This window comes from Drosophila biarmipes, chromosome 3R (assembly GCF_025231255.1).
Source record: "Drosophila biarmipes strain raj3 chromosome 3R, RU_DBia_V1.1, whole genome shotgun sequence".
NCBI classification, from domain to species: domain Eukaryota; kingdom Metazoa; phylum Arthropoda; class Insecta; order Diptera; family Drosophilidae; genus Drosophila; species Drosophila biarmipes.
The window spans coordinates 12178148-12196590 of NC_066616.1; the positions used below are offsets into that span (position 1 = coordinate 12178148).

General features: G+C 48.4%; 2 protein-coding genes across 5 annotated transcripts in view; one reads left to right on the forward strand and one right to left on the reverse strand.

The window, feature by feature from the left end:
• Window positions 1-16247, forward strand: part of LOC108031411 (uncharacterized) — a 37016-nt gene extending 20769 nt beyond the window's left edge. For 3 of the 4 annotated variants that reach the window (XM_044091885.2, XM_017104808.3, XM_017104809.3), the window contains 5 exons: window positions 8500-12661; window positions 12732-12797; window positions 12930-13661; window positions 14713-14853; window positions 15310-16247. In XM_044091885.2, the coding sequence (XP_043947820.1) occupies window positions 8500-12661; window positions 12732-12797; window positions 12930-13661; window positions 14713-14853; window positions 15310-15566 (5358 nt within the window). In that variant the 3' untranslated portion in view covers window positions 15567-16247. The remainder of the gene's footprint in view (window positions 1-8499; window positions 12662-12731; window positions 12798-12929; window positions 13662-14712; window positions 14854-15309) is intronic. The other variant, XM_050889070.1, reaches the window with a different exon arrangement.
• On the reverse strand, window positions 16160-18364 carry LOC108031412 (syntaxin-18). The gene is made up of 2 exons (XM_017104812.3): window positions 17271-18364; window positions 16160-16478 (listed from the first exon to the last, which is right to left on the reverse strand). The coding sequence occupies exons 1-2, from the start codon at window positions 18267-18269 to the stop codon at window positions 16290-16292; spliced, it is 1188 nt and encodes a 395-aa protein (XP_016960301.1). The 5' UTR covers window positions 18270-18364; the 3' UTR covers window positions 16160-16289.
• Between the last annotated feature and the right edge of the window lie 79 nt (window positions 18365-18443).

An 18443-nucleotide genomic window follows, 5' to 3' on the forward strand; every position in this document is an offset into this window, starting at 1 on the left:
CGATTGAAGAATTCACCTCGATAAAGGAGGCAGACCCTTGCGAGTGAAGAAGTGTCAAAAAAAAGATCACTCTTTGAAAAACCCATGAAAACGGAATAAAAACTATGGGAACACATTTCGACAATATATGATTGTAAAGAAATCAGTGAAATATACTTTGGCAATTCGGAGGCGAAGAATTCTAGCAGAGAAGAATTCCCCTGACCTTTGCGAACGAAAAAATATCCAAAAATAGAATATCATTCTGTAAGTCCCTTGAAAACGGAATAAAAACTGTGAGAATAAATATCAAAAATATCTAAATTTAACTAAGTGAAAATGTCTCAAAAATACCTAAATTTAACCATGTGAGTAATTAGTCGAAAAGCAAAACATCAATGAGATCTTATAGACTTTGAGTGGCCAAGAAGAACAACAATATCAAAATACAAAAATATTTGCCAATTGCGACTTATTCAAATGCGCGAGCAGCCCCTTGAGAACCGTAGATAACCGAATAGAATTTTGTTTTGCGATAAATCCTTAACATTCAAGTCTGCCGCCGAATCCAGCACATCGAGCAACCTATAAAATATGCAAAACGAGCGCTGGCAAAGGCAGTTGCCAAGTGAGCGACAGCCAAGGAAAAATTTCAACAAGTAAACAATCAAAGACATCGTCGTCTTCGAGTGCCACAAAGTTGGAGGAGCGTAAAAGTAAGCAGCCAGTGTGAAAATAAATAACGATATGGAACGCGGGCCCGAAGTCGCAACGGCGCTTTGAAAAGAAAGTATATCATCTGCCATACATTGTGATTAAAGCGGAGTAAGTATTGTATTGTGTGGCACGGATCGCTGTTTCCGTCGGCTTCTCCTTCCCACATCCAGTGGTTGCAGAGACTGACCTTTGGCTGGGAGTCGCGGCACCGGGGCACAGAGGCAAGAGGCTGTCCCGGGCCCATCTGAATTGCTGATCTCCGAGGAAGTGTCGCAACCGAGGCGGCGCAGCCGGGGCTCCGGCTCTGTGAAATTAGATAAACCACACTAGACGTCTTGCAGAGGGAATGGAATGGTGAGGCAACGTGGCGTCATCTGAGAAACCCGTCCGCTGCAGATAGCTATCTTTAAGCTTCCAGCGAGAATCATTTGTTTTTCCCCACTCGCATTTAAATCTTCGCTGGGCTCCTAAACATTTCAAAACGGAGTCCGCCGTGTATGTAGAATTTGCCCGCATAACGATACTTTGGCCCGGCTATCTGCTGTTTATACAAAGGAACTTTATTCATTGTTTGCTGTTCTGCGCGAATCTTTTCCCAGAATGCCTTGTTTGCGTCTTCCACCAGGCAAGGCGGCTGTTTCAGCCGAGTTTCGCGGATCTAGTTCGCTGTGGGTAATTAAGATGTGTGCGGCATTAATTTGTTTTGTGCGCCAAACGTATTTCGGCCATAAGTCTGTTTGGATCTAGTTCAGGGGCGCGTATATGTGCCAGCGCGAATGAATTAACTGGAAGTAAGCGGGCGGGCCAATGCCTCCCCCGCCAGTTCGATTTGCACTTTTAAAATAGATCACTTGGGTGGCCATTGTCTGCTTCGGTTCTCTTGTTTTCGGGGCCCCACTTAATCGATATGCCATGTGCCGGTCACTCGGTGCGTCTGCTGCCGCCAGTGGCACCTCCCATCTGCCCGCCGCCCATGTTGGAATCCCGTTGGTGGCCTGGTTTGTATCGGGTTTCCACTTCCACGCCCCCCACTTTTGCGGCTTTCGTTGCTCCGCCTATTAGCACATGTGAACCATTGTGTATATGCGGACTGGCGGATGTATCCGCAGCGAGTGTAGCGGAGAGCTTTTCGCACTAGGCATCCTTTTTCCCATTTCTATTCTGCTATTTTCTGTGCGGCTTGTTTTACTGTTTAATTTTTCTGTACATTGTGTCCGCTGCAATTAAGCCAAATGGTGAAATGCCCACTCGAGTGCTGGAGTTCTACAAGTGGGTTGATTTAGGTGAGAAGTGGCGGCGGCAGCAGCAGCACTTCAGCCAGCCACCCAGCCACCCACTCCCCTGCAGCTTCGCGGGGAATCCCCGGCCCGGGTTGGCTGGCTGGCTGGCTGGCTGGCAAAATGCTAACCATTTACCGCCCAAACGCCCCCCTGGTTTGCGCCACCCTCCCCTGGACTCCGGCTTGTTGGGGGCTTGTCTAATTCTGTTGTTTCCGCCGCCATGGGGCGTATGATTTATTAAGTATCCGTCCCGGCTGACTTGTGGTCCCGCACGCTCGCTTCACACGCAGAAAAAAGTGTGTTTTTGGCTTCGAACCCAAGAGGACAACCTAATTTGTTTTAGCAACTAGCAATAAAAGAGCCGAGGGTAAAGGGTGCCTTTAAATTGCCGATGCTCGCATGGGTAGTTTTCTTAGAGCTAACACCATGTAATTGAAATGAAAACAAAATTACCCGGGGTTGGTTTCTCAATTTGTCGTGTCGTTGGCCTGCCATGTGCTGTGCCCTTGTGGATGTGGCTTAGCTTTTCTTGTGCTTAATGCCAGCGATATCCCTAACTAAATTGGGCTTAGCCAAGAAAATAAATGGAACCCGAACTAGAGCTCGAACCTCGTTAGCCAGCCAGCCAGTGTTTGATTATTACAGGCCATTTAACCCGCAGGCTATCAATTTACAGAATGATTGGTCTTCGATTGACAATCAACTTCCGGACTTTTAATGCATTTTCGCTCCAGGTCATAGTGGGTCGTTTCCTTTATTTGATTTGAGGTGGCCACAGCACACATGGTACTTGGTAATTTGGTAAAATGTATAGAAAATATTATTATTCCAAGAGCAATCTCTGGTTCTTCACTGCCTTCTAATTCCTATGGTGTCCAAAACATACATGAAACATCTTAATTTCCCCAGAAATTATACCAAATATTGTTCCGAGTGCACTCTTTGATTACAATCGCGGGCTCTGCTGTCAGCTGCTGCGGCTTTTTATGGGCTACATTAGAGTCGGAAGCTGTTGTGGATGAAGAGTGCCGCCGCCACCACACCATATCCAGCACCATCTCCAGCAGCAGCAGCAGCACCAGCAGCACCAGCATCACCCCACATCCCTTCAGCCATGTAGAACAGGGATTACAGCACACCCCCAGACCGGGGCTCATCTCTTAATTAGTTAAACATTGAGTGGCTGGCTTTGGCTTCTTGGGTGGAAGCTCGCCTTGTTGACTTTTGGATTTAGATTTTAATTTGCAGCAATTTCTGCGAGGGTGTTTCTCCTCCACTCCTCCACTCCCCCACTCGTCCACTCCTCCTGCAGCGGGAATTATCATCATCAAAAATGTAAATTTATGTTTGCATCGCAGCGATTTATTATCTCGCTCTCACTCAATTTTCCCCACTCAGCCAGGCAGCCAGCCGCCCATTTCGACTATATTTATGAGTCCGGCTTTCTTGCAACAGTTTACGGTTATTAAATTTCTCGTTTTCTCGCTCCACCAGCAGGCCAGCAGTCCAGCAGGCCAACGGTCCAGCAGTCCAGCAGTCCAACTGGCCGCCATCCGCCACAGAGTCCATGGAGTCCATCGTCCATCCGGCGGCGTCATCAATTCGGTGCAGAAATCCCACTGCAACCATATTGGGTGGCCGGCAATTGGCGCTTCGATTGTTGCGCTTTTGTTACACTATCCGATGCTGTTTTATCTCTCTAAAAAGCGTTTTAATGGCTCAGAGAATCGCATTGTCCGCCTGGTGTTTATGAAAATATCACAACAATGATGCTGCATCATTCGCACAAACGAGCTGCGTTTTGCGACTCTGAAAAAGGCTCATTGCCGGTTTTAAAAATATCAAAATCGGTTCTTTACTCCCGAAGGCAGAACACAATTAAAAATCACTTAGCACTTGCCAAGTTGCTTTCCTCGTTCGATTAAACCTGTTGCAAATATTGGGTATTACGAAATATGTGATGTAACCATTGGTTTGCCTTTCTCGTTCGGCAATTAAATGGGATTTAAATTATATTTCTTTAGAAATGGGTAACAAATAAGTGGTAAAATCATTGGATTTCTGTTTTATTGTCGTATTTTATTTGGATATGTTTTTACTTTGTTTTTACATTTAACAGGAATAAATATGATATTTCTTGTAAACAAAAAATTATGTTTTTGCCCACCTCTCTTCTTTAAATTCCCAATTTGCTGACGTTAAACCGAAAAATATATTGTATAAATAATGTTTTTCAATTGCCTTTTTCGTTTTGCGAATAATTGGATTAAAAACTATACTCCTCTGCAATTGCATTGAAAACAAATGGTAAAATAATTGCTTTTCTTTTATTTCTTGGCAGCTCTTTTCTTTCAATTTCTAATTTCTACACTTCAAACCTGTGGCAAATATTAAACATTGTATCGAAATATATTTTGCGTAATGGTTGTTTTTCAATTGGCTGTTTTCTTTACTCCATTATATGGATTAAAAATTATATTACTTTCAAATTGGCTTAAAAACAACCAAAAATAAATGGTAAAATAATTGGATTTCCATTGTTTTCTGGCAGCTCCTTTCTATAAACTGTGCTCGGGTGAAATGGGACCAGTGCCACGTTTCTCAGACTATTATGCTCAGTCCATTATAGGAGAAACAATTGGTGGAAGCTGATAAGTAAGGTTGCTTTGCACTACTTCCGAGTGGATTCCGGGAAAGGGAAAGGGAAAAGTTGAGGGGTTTGAGCGGTTTGAGAGGTTTAGAAGGGTATTACATTGCGGCTTCGATTTTGAGGCATTGGCCTTCATCCATCTTGTTGCCAGCTTGTTGTTTTAATTTCTATTTCTATTGGCACTCGGTGTTTCTTTCCCGCAATTCGCTTGCACATTGAGTGCAAATTAACTCGATTTCCATGGCGTGTTTGCTGTTTCTTTGTCTAATCCCCACACAAGCGGCCCACAGCACACGGCCCTTTCTCTGCAGCTCGGATCGGAGAAAACTGGCAAGAGAAAGGGCGGCGAACATTGTCTGTTTGCCAAGGCGGGCGGGAGGGAAACAAATGAACACGAATAAAACCAAACTGAAGTCGACGAGCACAAGCGACATCATCTCGGAGGCCAAGACAAATCGAACCCCGGGGCACCGGACTGCCATGGTTTCGACTCGGCATCGCATAGGAATCGCATTTGGAATCTCGCTCGGAATCTGAATCGGAATCGGAATCGTCGGAGTCATTCGCTTCTCTGAGCGCTCTGGCTGGGACGACGTTTATCTTGAACTAATCTTTCAATTGTGTGGCTTTTCTGGGTTATTTGTCCACTTTGGATTACTGCAGTTTCGCAAGACAAATAGGAGCAGTCGCCGGGAAAGAGGTTTGCGAGCACAGCATACGGACTGTACAAAGTCGAGAATGTTTGCATTTATGTCACCCTTTGATACTTCATACTTTGATACTGTGGCACTGGCGCGAAACTAATAAATTACCGACAGCCCCATAGACACAAAGAGGCACTTAAAATATCTGTTTGACTTAAGAAAACCATTTGTGTCAGCTTTAAAAAACGCTTATGGAAGACAATAATTAACTGTCAATCAATGGCGCTGCGGCTGACAATGCATATAAAGAGGGACCTTTTCGGGCCTCATAATATGAGCCGAGCTGTGAGCCGAGCTGAGCGTGTGTCTTGAAAAGTTTTTACAAATTTCGACATATTCGCCGTGTGCATTTGCCGCTATTTACGCTCCATCGCCGGCCATCGCCATTATGATTCACTGAAAACATTTTTAAGCCCTGATTGTTATTTATTGGGCGCCGGCTCCACCCGATGGGATTTAAAATTCATACTGTGATAGTAGTCGCCCATCAGCGCGCTGCTTTCTCGTCGTCGGGCCTTTGTTATTTTCATCTAGGAGATGTACGAACATTTAAATAACCATATTATATTTGTATTATTTGTGTCATGCCCGGTCTAGCGTATAAACAGTGGACTGCGAAAAAAACTTCCGACGACAGCTTGTATTGTACGCTTTTTCCCCGGGCTGAGTAAACAAAATTCATCGGGTTTTTGCCGGACATCATCTGTGTAATGTACCGGGAGTTAAAGTGTTTTACGGCTAATAATCAATTCCACAAAGACACAATTAAAATTCTTCGGAATTCCTTGCTGACTTGCATATTGTATTTTTCCAACCATTTTGGATTTTTATTGACCTCTTTGTGGCGCGATAAATTTCGGCTTTATCTGCCTGCCTGCCTGCCTGCCTGATGGGCGATAATAAAGTTTATGTACAAATCTCATTGTCACATCGTTGGCAATTGGTAAGAAGGGAATATTTCAGGTGCGTTCGTTTGTTTATTTATTGGTTTGGGAGCTGCGAGCTGCGAGCTCACCGAAAACCCTCCCGGCACTTTGGCTCTGTATTTTTATAGTGCCTGCGCAAACAGTTTACGTATTTATTCCAGTGTACCCAACGCATTTGCGTCGATTTTATGCGCCGGTCCACTCGGTCACACATGCACATTTATCTATATATCCGCCCGATCCAGCCGGACGGCATTTACTTGGATTGTCATTTACACTTGACGGCGGTCCGTTGCGTCTGTCGTCGGCTCTTCTCTTTTTCACCCAGAGATAGCCGGGCCGTCCTGGCCAGCCAGCAGATTGCTGCTGCTGCTGCGGCTGCTGCTCGTTTTTTCGAGCTTTGGCTTTGGTTTTCTTTTTACCCCTTGTTTTTTCTGGTTTTTCGGCCAGTCCCACCACCACCACCACCACGGCGATCCCCCGCACTGCCAGCCCCAGTCCTCGAATTGGTTATGCATTGTTGGCGGCATCTGCATTCGGAATCGTTCAAATTTCCGACTCGACCCCGCTCCGGAGTCTTTTTCGCCGAGCTCTGCATAAATTGTGACCGGTCGGTCTCTGCTACGGTTTTATGTCATTTCGGGAACCGTAGTATTGCCATTACCATAACCTAAGCACACATCCATATCTCGAAACAAATCACGTTGTCAGTTGTTGCTTTTTTCATTACCCAGCTCTTTGTCGCCCCCGGGGCAGCGTATGTTCGGAATTGTATCAGCATTCTTCGCCTTTCGCCGGTCCGCCGGTCCCCCATTCCCCCGGTGCCCCAGTCCCCCGTTCCTTTCACATTAAGTAACTGAATTTGGGGCCCCTTCTTCGTATTTCGTATCCATAAGATCTTGAACTTGTTAATTGATTTCTTGCCACTCCTGCGCCTTAATTTAAGCCATTGTATTTACATTGTGGCAGTCGCGTGTGGCTAAACTATTTCATCACCAGCTAAGGCCGTATGAATATGCAAAAAATACTAGACTATGGGTATTAGGAAATCCTAATTAAGTCGGTCATTTCTACCAAATATACGTACTATATGCCTTGTTGGCATTATAGTTTGTTGTATGTTCGCCTGCGTCTTTAATGAAATCACTCGGCTGGAAAACAAAGCAAATTATTTGCTCCAAATCGCCGCAGAAAACGAAAACGAAGGTGCTGCGGCTGGGGCTGGGGCTGGGGCTGTGTGGTGCTGGAATTTTTGCCACTCGACTGCCCGCCCAAACCGTTCCATGCGGTTCCGATCCAATCCAATCCAATCCTATGCGCCGCGCTGCGCTGCGCTGCGATTCGATCCGATCCGCCTTCGCCACCTGTGCAGATTGGGGGATTGCGAACCGACGACCAAGCGACCGAGCGACCGAGCAGCCGACCAAGCGACCAACCGACCAACCGACCAACCGACCTAGCCAGCGACCGACCAGCTGCCCATAAATCATTAATAAACTCTGCTGGTTTTGGCTTTCCGTTTCGGAGCGAAAGATTTCGACTCTGCCTTTTCAACGTTCAATGTCAGTTAATTAATTCATAATTTAGCCAGCTCGACCGCAAGAGCAGAGCGACAAAAGTGAAAGACAGGGCGTGTTTCTGGGCAGGAAATCGCTTGGACTAACAATTTTATTGACTAATCACTCACCGAGCAAGTCAGTGTTAAAGTACAAAGCGCTGCTTTAAGCAGCGCATTTGTATGCAGCTCTCGCCTAATAATCTATATGATAATTCGCCATTCGAGTATGGAAGAAATAATGCCCGTTCGGCGGGCTATAAAAAGGGTGGATAATGCTTCTGTAAATAGAGTTCGATGTTTAGAAATCATAATTTGAGCGCGGATGCCTGGTCTCGATTCCATTACCGAAATGTTTTTGGCATTGCACGTGTTGCAATCCAAACATTCAATCAATGGAAGAGCTGGGCTATTTGTCTCAAGGATTTGGGCATTTGCATAACAGAGTAGAGCACACATTGGTGTAATTCTATGGAGAGACTAGGATTTCATTGATTTACTAAATGCGATAAATTCACAGTGCCATGTATGTAAGCCCGGGTTCTTTTTCCCTGGTCTTTGTGGGAGAGCCCGGGGAAAGCCAAAGGCTGCAAATCATTCAGCACCCGAAATGACAATTTAAATGCCAACAATGATTTATTCCGGCGAATCGAATATTTATTTTTTCCCCTCTCTCTTTCGCTTCCAGATAAATCGCGACGATGGACTGCCGCAAGAAATCTGCCGGCAGTGCATGGCCCAGTTTTTGATGGTGGCCAAGTTCCGCCGGAAATGTGTACGGATGCAACAGCGCCTGCAGGACTTTGCCCAGGAGATATCCGACCGCCAGACGGCCAGACAAGCGAAGCGTCAGCAAAAAGTCCAAAAGAACAGCCAGAGTCAGGGCAGTGAGGCGTTCTCGGCCACCTCCAACTCCACATCGACGTTCGAACGTTCTGAACTCGTGCCCGTGCCCGAGCCCGTGACCGTGCGGAAGCGCCGTATGGTATCGGAGTCCGATTCCGGAGAATCGGCATCGTCAGCAGCTGTTGCAGAGAAGCAGGTGCGCACGGAATCGGAGGACTTGCCGCCGCCCAAGTCGAGTTCAGGGCCACTTCGTCCGCGCAAATATCGCACCTACTCCATTGGCTGTGAGATGGAGCGTCCCTCCTCCATTGACGCCAGCAGCATGCCGTGGAAGACGAAGGCGGCCCGCAAGCAGCTTTCGGAGACCTGGTTATCGTCCCGCTGCTCCCCCGAACTGCTCTCCTCCGCCCCGTCATCGCGTCAGCGCAGCAGCACCAGCAGCAGTGAGCATACAAGCGACCTGTCCGTGGGTCCATGTTGCGGCTTCGAGAGCGACAGCAATCCCTCCTCCTCAACCACCTCCAACGTCGCACCGAAATCGGTGGCCGTCGGTGTTGTGGCGCGGTCCCCCCCGAAGACAAGGCCCTCGTTGCCAGTTAATGATTTATTGCCCCGCAGGGGTCGCCGTCCGAGGAATGCGCCGATGTACAATCCCCCTAAAAGGGTGAGGCGATCGCTGGTCAGAAGGGAGGCGCTGAAGAGAAAGGTAGTGGCAGAACCAGTTAATGCAGAGAAAAGAAAGTCTGATCAAAAGGATATCTATCCGCCGGAACCGAAGCTTGAGCACTTGGCCCCATCCAGCGATGAGGCCATCGACAGCACTTCAGACGCGCCAAAGGATGCGCCATCGAATGCGGTCCCAGAGGAATGTAATCCAATTAATGCAAACCAAGTTTGTGGTGATATAAGCCAGGGTGAAAAGGAGAAGGAAATCACATCGAATGGTTTGATTGAGAGCTCCAACCAGGTGAAAGCTGTGGAAGAAGATAAAGCGCCCAATGGCGTTGTGGAAAATGTTGATGTCGAGCAAGACCCACTCAAAGCTGATCCACTTGCCATCCGCCATCCTTGTACTGATGAAAACGATGAAATTACCGGAACATACAGGGAGTTACTGGAGCAGTTTGAAGCCACCACCGCTCCTCCCGAATTTTCTTCGGAAGATCTCCCCATTAAAGAGGAAATCGAGTCCATTTTGAATAACATCAAGGCAGAAGCTAATCTAGTGCAGTCCGGCGAACTGACCTCATCCACGGAACCCAGTGAGTTGCAACCGAAAATGGTTGAACAGCAGGCAACTGTGGAGCAGCAAGCAGTACTTATGGATCAGCAGGAATCCATTGAGCAAGCCGTGAAATCTCTAGATCAACCTGACTCCTTGGAGCAGCCGGAGATCATAGTTAGCATTCCGCTGGAGGCACTCGACGAGAATCTACAGCGCCGCCTTTGCTTGGATCCGGAAGCCGAGGAGTCGCTGAATCGAGAGACCGCCTCCCCCAAGGAGCTGCCCATGCAGCTCGATGACGTCAATAACAATGAAAATGACGAAAATTTTTGCCAGAGTGCTACAGCAGATAGCTTCAATTCTGCTGTGGCACTCCGAACCCATCTAATTGAAGCAACACCACCGGGGAACACGGAATCGGATGATGCGGATGCGGACGCGGATGAGGTGCCGGTGGTGCGTTCTGGACCAACGCCCATGGATTTCATGGCCGAGTTCGCGAAGCACTGTGCGAACGGGATTGAGCAGCTTAAGGCCACCACTCCGGCGTCATCGCCCACGCCCGCAGACCTGCTGCCCCTTAACGATCTGGATGCCAAGCAGAAACTGGAGGTGGAGATGAACGACGTAGAGACGACCCTAAATGGCATCCTCAACGAGATGCAGGACCAGCACATGTACACCCCGACCTGTGCCCACATTGATGAGTTTCTCACTCCCGCCGATTATGCTCCAATGACTGAGCAAGAGACGTCCGTTTCATCGCCGCCCAATCCCTTCGAGCAGAGTCCACGTGCCGAACCGGAGCCCAAACCCAATGCCTCCGACGATCCCTTCGACAACAGCAACTTTAGCAGCGAACTGATTGGCTTCCAGAACGATATTCCCTGCTTTGAGAACATCGAAACCACTACAGAGCAGGGACAGAACTTGCATTTAGAGCTTACCCAGTTCCTCAGGGATCTTCAACCGGCACAACCGAATCAGCAGCCCGAGGAGCAGGGCGCCAAGACCCAGGTTGAGACACAGGGGAATGTCCAAATGGAAGTCCAATCCGTCAACCTGCAAATGCAACCTGATATCCAGCAGCAAAATGAGTCTGCAGGTCCTTCTCCAAACGAATCTCCCGTATCATCGCCTCAAGTAGGGTCCCAAATTGAAATACAAATGGAACCTGAAATTGGGACTCAACTGCAGCACAAATTCCTGACAGTGCAGAGTCCACACCAAAATCAGCCTGAAGTACAATCTCATGACCAATCTCAGATCCCACCGCAAATAGAGCCTCAGATTCAAGTCCAAAACCATCTAGAGCAAGCCTTACAAATCGTGCCGCAAGGCCAGCAACAGGTGGTTGCTCAAGTGCATCCCCAGATGCAGCTCCAATCCCAGATTGTGCCCCATGTCCAGACGCAGGGCACGACGACAACGGTCACCTACGAGCAGATCTATCAGCAGCACATTGTCCAGCAGACGGTGCAGCAGTCCTCCAACAAGATGCAGGTCATCTCGCTGCCCTCGGGTGGCTCGGAAAGGAGGCAGTGGAAGACGCAGCAGTCCCAACAGCAGCAGCAGCTCCAGTGGTCATCGGTGGGCGGACTGGAGGCCATTAAGAGTGCCCCCGTCGACAGTGTTGCACCCACAACCACAACATACTACATCAGTGCCGGCGATCTGTATCCCCAGCAGGGTGAAACGTACACGATGCTGCAGCCGGCGCCCAATGAAAGCTACATGATTGAGCACGTGAACCACCACCACCAGCAGCAGCACCACCATCGTCAACAGCAGCATCACCAGCAGCAAATTCAACTGGCCCAACAGCAACATCACCAGGCGCAGCAACAGCCGATTATGATACTGATCCAGCAGCAAGAGGTTCAGAAACCGGTGGCCTCAGCCAGCAATCCTCGGCAGCCACCCATGCACGTCTACAGAAACAATATGCATCAGCTCCAGAACACGCAACACCAACAGGTACGGCAGCAATGCTACCGGCAGCAGCAGTATCAGCCGCAGCAGGGAACGCAGCAGCAGCAACAGTCGCAACAAAGTCGAGTCGTACAAAGCCATCCAGTATTGGGGATGCCTGGAGCCACTTCCATATCCACCAAAGTGACCCCCATTCCCGCCACAACGCCCAAGGGCAGGGCCCTGACGCTCAAGTGCCGCTTCTGTCACAACGGACCGCGATTCTCCAACAGCCTGGAGTACAGCAAGCATATCATCGACCTGCATCCGGCGGTGGCGCCATTCAACTGTCCACACTGTCCCCTCGCCTTTGCCGGCCGGACCAAGCGATCGCAGCACATCCTTAGCCACCATGTGGTGCAGCAGTACCAATGTGGCCAGTGCTCCCAGGTGTTCCCGGCCCAAAAGGCTCTGGACATTCACATCCAACGCTTCCACATGCAAGTGAAGTCCGAGCCCGTGGGGGCTGTGCAAGTGGAGGACGTCCAGCTGGAGATCTCCGGCGATCGGAGGAGGGGTAGGCCGTATAAGCCAAGGCTGCAGCAACAGCAGCATCAGCTGCAACCTCAGCACCAGCTACAAGCGCTACAGCAGCAGCAGCAACAACAGCAGCAGCAGCAACAACAGCAGCAGCAGCAACAACAGCAGCAGCAGCAACAACAGCAACAGCAGCAGCAAGTGCAGCAACTGCAACAAGCACAGGAGCAGCAGCCACTGCATCAGCAGCAGCAGCAACAACAACATATGTTGCAAGTGCAGCAACCACAGCAACAACCGATAATGCAGCCGCAATCGCCTCATCCATCAAGTGAGTTTTTTTGTTTTCTTATACTTTCACCGAAACAATCTTCTATTAAACCCAAATCTCTTATCCACAGCAATGGAAATCCAGGCCAGTCCAACAACGCCACGAAAGATTCTCTGCTGTCCCGATTGCGAAGACTGTAAGTTGAATGGAATACTGGTATAATCACTTAGCTGCCCCATGAGCATGACCAAAGGAGGGGCAGCCAAGCGATTTAAACAGCCCAAGTTGGTTCCGATCTAAAACTCTTACTCTTTCTCACCCAATGCAGGCACTTCCGGCCACAGCCACGGCAACGAGCAGTGCGAGGAGCAGTCGGCACTGCAGGCTCCGCCGACGGTGCTTACTCCGCCCTCGACCATCGTCTCGGCTCCGTCGCCGCAGCCCATGATGTACTCGCAGCACATAACAATGCCGTCGCCGGAACAATCCGAGCCAGATTCCACGACCACGTTGCGACAGTTTCGCAAGCGTGGCGTGATCGTTGGGCCACAGGGCCCGCTGCATTTGGCCACACCAGTGGCCTCCCCCTCGCCGTCGTCGTCGCCCTCCTCGTCGACGTTGGACCATGCCCCGCCAGCCTCCCCGGCAACGCCCGCCTCTCCGGCTCCACCTCCATCGCCTGCCCCGCCCACGGTGCAGTTGAACGAGTTGCGAGCGTGCCACCAGTGTCTGTACTGCGAGGAGCGGTTCACCAATGAGATTGCGTTGAAGAAGCACCATCAGCTGGCGCACGGAGCCCAGACGACGATGCCTTTCGTGTGCAACATCTGCAAGCGTGGCTATCGCATGCGAACGGCTCTGCACCGACACATGGAGTCGCACGATGTGGAGGGGCGACCGTACGAGTGCAACATTTGTCGCGTGCGATTCCCACGACCATCGCAGCTGACGCTGCACAAGATCACGGTGCACTTGCTCTCGAAGCCGCATACCTGCGACGAGTGCGGCAAGCAGTTCGGTACGGAGAGCGCCCTCAAGACGCACATCAAGTTCCATGGAGGTGAGTTCCACGAGGATGGGAACCCGAAGCTCCATTAAAGGGTTTTCGGTTGCCTAGCGTTTAACCTACCGTGTACTACTAATCCCCCATTCATTTAGTCTCAGTGCTTTTCTGTCGTTGCTTGAGTTATAAGCCTCTTACTAATCCTCCATCAATTGTTGTCGTTATATATTGTTGTTCCACCTTCTGTATACAGTTTATTCAACCGTGGTTATGTGTTTCAAAGGTATGACAACCGTGAACAACGACTCGCTTGCGCCACGAGAATACCAATATCGATTTATGGCATGGGTATTCTTCGCAACGCTTGGCATGCAATAACACAGCTTGAATGTTATGCTCTTAGCCATAATTTAAGATAAATTGTTTATGATCTTAAGCATGCAGCAGCTTGTGGGTGTCGATGTCAAGAAACAAAAATGTTAAGCAAAAAAGAAAACAAGTCCCCAAAACGCCTGGTAGTTGTGTACCCGGTCAAACGACTGGCAAGAAATGTGTATAAGCTAATCACCCGGTGGTATGAACTCTGATAATTGCCCCCTGATATTTGCCAGCTCTAGCCCCGAGCTTGCCCAATCACTGACAATTAGCTGCCCTTTGTTATTAATCCGTTGACCCGAACACTTGTCTGTATTCGTTTGCCCCCAGTACAGTAGAAGTGCGTTCCGTAACACGTGGGAATTTCTAGGAAAAGCTTGCTGATTACATTCCGTTGAATATGCATTTGTGAGCTGTATATTAATTGCCTTACTTTTGCTTTCCCCGGCTTGGTTCAATGGGATTAATGTCGATCGGCGATAAAGCAACATTCCCTTGGGTTCCGCAGCGCACTTAAATCCCCCCGAGATTTCTCAATCTGTGTGTTTATGTTGGTTGTCCGTTTCGCGAGTAGTGAAATCTGTAGTTTACCACAACGCTTGCGATGAGTGTTTTATTTGCGCTATCTGTCTGTTGGCTCGAGGTCACAATGTGTGAGTCCTAATTGCTGAAACATCGGCGATCCGAATATGCAGATACGATATACAGAGGCCATCGAAATTGTCTTTTCCAGAGCTCGGTTACCAGTGCGACGGGTGCGATCGGACATTCGAGTATCTGAAAGAGTTGCGCAAGCATCGACGCACCCACAGCGAGATGTTTTACAAATGCAAGTTCTGCCCCAGCTCCTTCGTGCGTTTCACGGGCTATCGGGGTAATATCTCTCGTCCATTAGTGGTGATGTGTTGCCAACATTGTTAATTCGGTTATTGATAGTAACTGCAGTTCTCGAGGGTTTAGCCAAAGAGGTCAACTTTTGTTCTTCGTGTGCCAATTGAGCTCAAGCTGTTACTCGTATGTGAATTACTGGCACCCATAAATCACTAACTGGTTCCGCATCAGCAACATTTAAATGCCCGATTAACAGATAATATCTTTAATTGTCTAATTGTTGTAATGCCTACTGTTTTTTATCGACTAATCTAATCTTGTATCGACAAAGTTGGCAATACCACCCGTAACTTGATGATAAAAGGGGTACTTTCTGGTTTATCGCGATAAAATAATTGGCCAGTGCCGGCTTTTTGTGCATGCTCTATGATAAGATGTTACTTTGGAAACGAAGAGTAAGCCATGTACTAAAACTAATTTCCGCCCCCATTTCCTTTAGCCCACATGAAAACCCATATGCCACTCGGCGTGTTTATCAGCGAGGAGGCCGCCGCATCAAAGTCGTCCAGCAACAATAGCAGCACATCGGGCAGTGATAGGGTGCTGGATCCGCCCACGACGCCCCTCGAGGAGACCCCATTGACGCCGCTGAGCAGCGGCGGACACGTGTACAACAGTCCCGACGAGTACCCCAATTCGGTGGAGAGCTGTGCTGGCAACAGCCTGGCCTTTGATACGATTGACACGACGCCATAACCCAGGGGGCCGGATTATTATTTAGTTTTCAATGCTTTAGTTGTAAGAACTCACCAGCAACCTAGCCAAATAATAAGGGCGCCTTCCTACACTATCACCACGTTCTGTGGCGATTAGCCTCTTCCATTCTTCCCATTTGGAGAGCCAAGCGACAAATAGCGCGTAAGCCAGCAGACTGCATTGAATGCAATCCAACATTGCACTAAAAACACACTACACTACCTAGCGACTAAGCCAAGGATGACACACTCCCTCAGACACAAATCTTAAGGCTAAACATTGTTAGACCGTAAGCTAGTTAGAATTTAGACATTCATGCAATGAAACCAACTGAAGAAATAAGCAAAGGTTAGCTTTAGACCATAGACATGTGAACATATATTGCTGATTTCCGTTCCCAATTAGACTTATTTTTCGACGAGCCTTTAATGAAAACGGTAGGACTAAGGACCTAGATGTTAACAATGTACCAAGCAGCACTAAAATATACATTGGTATGCAATTTAAATATATTATTGAGACGTGGAAGCCAGCTCAAATCGATTTTAGTTTCGTATTGTTGTGCGTGGTTTTATTGGAATGAAACAAGGCAGTTTTGAATAGCCTATACAATTATTTTCCTTTATTTATAAATTATGTAATAAACAAATTATGCTCTTAGTGCTATCCAACGATAACAAACACGTTTGCCTTTTGATGTTAACACAAAATTTGGGGTTTCACCTAATCGTAGTACCAGTCCAGGAAGAGCAGGGAGAACGACATGACCAGCAGGAAGAAGAGCGACCACACGCGAAGACCGGCATTCCTTTGAGTGGCCTGGCGGATTTGCTCGTTGGCATCCTTGACATTTTCCGTGGTGCCCACGACGGCACTGACAATCCTGTCGATATTGTGCTGTTGCATGGCGACCTAAAAATGGGGATTTTAAGAGGATTAAAGGCGATTAAAACGAGGTTCCATGTGGAAGTAGTTGCTAATTAATTGCACGCTAATCAGGGGCCGACTTATATTACGAAATCGCGGAGGGTGTGGGAGTCACCAGCGGGATTATTACCGTGGACCAATTAATATTTTTTGATTGAGGGATTAACTAAATGACAAGGACAGCCACTTGACAATAAGGAACGCTTAGTTCTCACAAACATAATCCACTATCTCCACTATACCTAACCAGTCAACATAAAATAAAGTGAATATATGCGCAATTTAATCTAAGAAAAGTAAATAAAGTACAAACGATATATGTTTCACAATATTGGGCTAGTATTTGTAGGGATTGATAAAGTAAAATGTGGGACGTTGTATATTACATTTTGACGAAGCAAGTCTTGAGTGGAGATTGGGAAAGTGGACCGTCACTACATCACAAGATTTAGTCTAGTTTTGTTAGGTCTGACTTCTCAATGCCCTGTTTGTCTTTGTCATTGAGGTTTGTTGCCTTTCGGAAGAATTTAATTTCTCTGACTGAAAACTCTTAACCAGAGGAAATGCTTTTGCTTAATTTGTCGTTCATCAGAACGAAACTGATATTAAAAAGTTCGTCAACTATCCATTTTCAGGTTTATCAAATCATATTTTTTCCCACGGAAATGTATAATAAGACTATGGAATTATATAGAATTATGGTTTAACATTCTCTGAAAGTGTCAAACTATACCCTAACATGACGTTGAGAAATCGGCTTTGATAGTACTACCTCACCTTCTCGGTGAAAATGTCCTGTAGCTGCGCGATGTCCACGACGTTTTTCTCAATCTGTTCCACCTCCTCGGAGACGCCCTGCAGGAAGTTGTAGATGTGCACGTTCTCCGCCTCAAAAAGCTGCACATCCTCGGCACTGAGGGGATCTTCATCGTCGGCCTCCTGCTGTTTCTGCAGCTCTTCGTCCAAAGCCACCTTCGAGGACGAGTCGTTTAGAGCCGGTCTGTTGGGTTTGCTCCGCTTGCGCGTGCGCGGTTTGTGTTGGCTGACCTGGGCGGTGTCCTTCTCCTCCTGCCCATCGTGGTCGTCCACCTCGGCCTCTTCCCCATCCTCCTCCCAGTCGCCCCAGCCATCGTTGTTCCAGTCGTTGTCGGCAGAGTCATCGGCATGACCATTTGCCGAAGGAGAAGCCTCCGAGGCTTCACACTCGTCATTGCTGACCAGGCGCCTGCCCAGCTTGCCACTTTTACTGACTGCCGGACGCACTGGGATCTTCTTTTTGTCTGCCGCCAGCTTGAGCAGCCTGTATGTCTCCAGCTCGTGCTGCACCCTGTACTTCTTCTGGTCCAGATAGATTTGCTCCACGCTGTGCAGATAGCTGACCAGCAGGTCCAGCACGGCGTCGATGTGCTGGCGCTCCTGCGGCTTCCGCTTGGCGCTCTTCCAGTCGCTGCGCATCTTGGCCAGGTGCGTCGTGTAATATGTGACGAACTTCTCCGACTCGCGGTCGATCAGATCCCGCTGGACGTCCGTCATGTGGGCGGCGGACTTCAGGTGCTGGCCAATGCGCATGTAGGCGGTCCGGTTCTCGATCAGCACATTGCGCAGGTCAGTGATCTTGTTGCACACCTCCTTGGCCTCCCGGGCGAAGTCGTCCTTTGGGCCAGTGGGTGCAGCTTTTGCGCTGGTCGTCGCTGGTTTCACTTTGCCGGCCAGCTCGGCCTTGCGCTGGAGCCGCACCGTCATCACGCTGGCCTTAAAGCTCTGGGTGATGTCCATGGTTATTAGTTATTGCTAATTTTAAATCGTTTAACTTTTAAATCCACATCATCGGTCCAGCGCAGAGTGACCGTTCGCCTGAAGTGTCAGTGAGATGGCAATTTAGCTAGGCCATCAGGATTTTTTCCATCGAATTGTTATCGATAACATTTCCAGGGCTGGCTAATGGCCCAT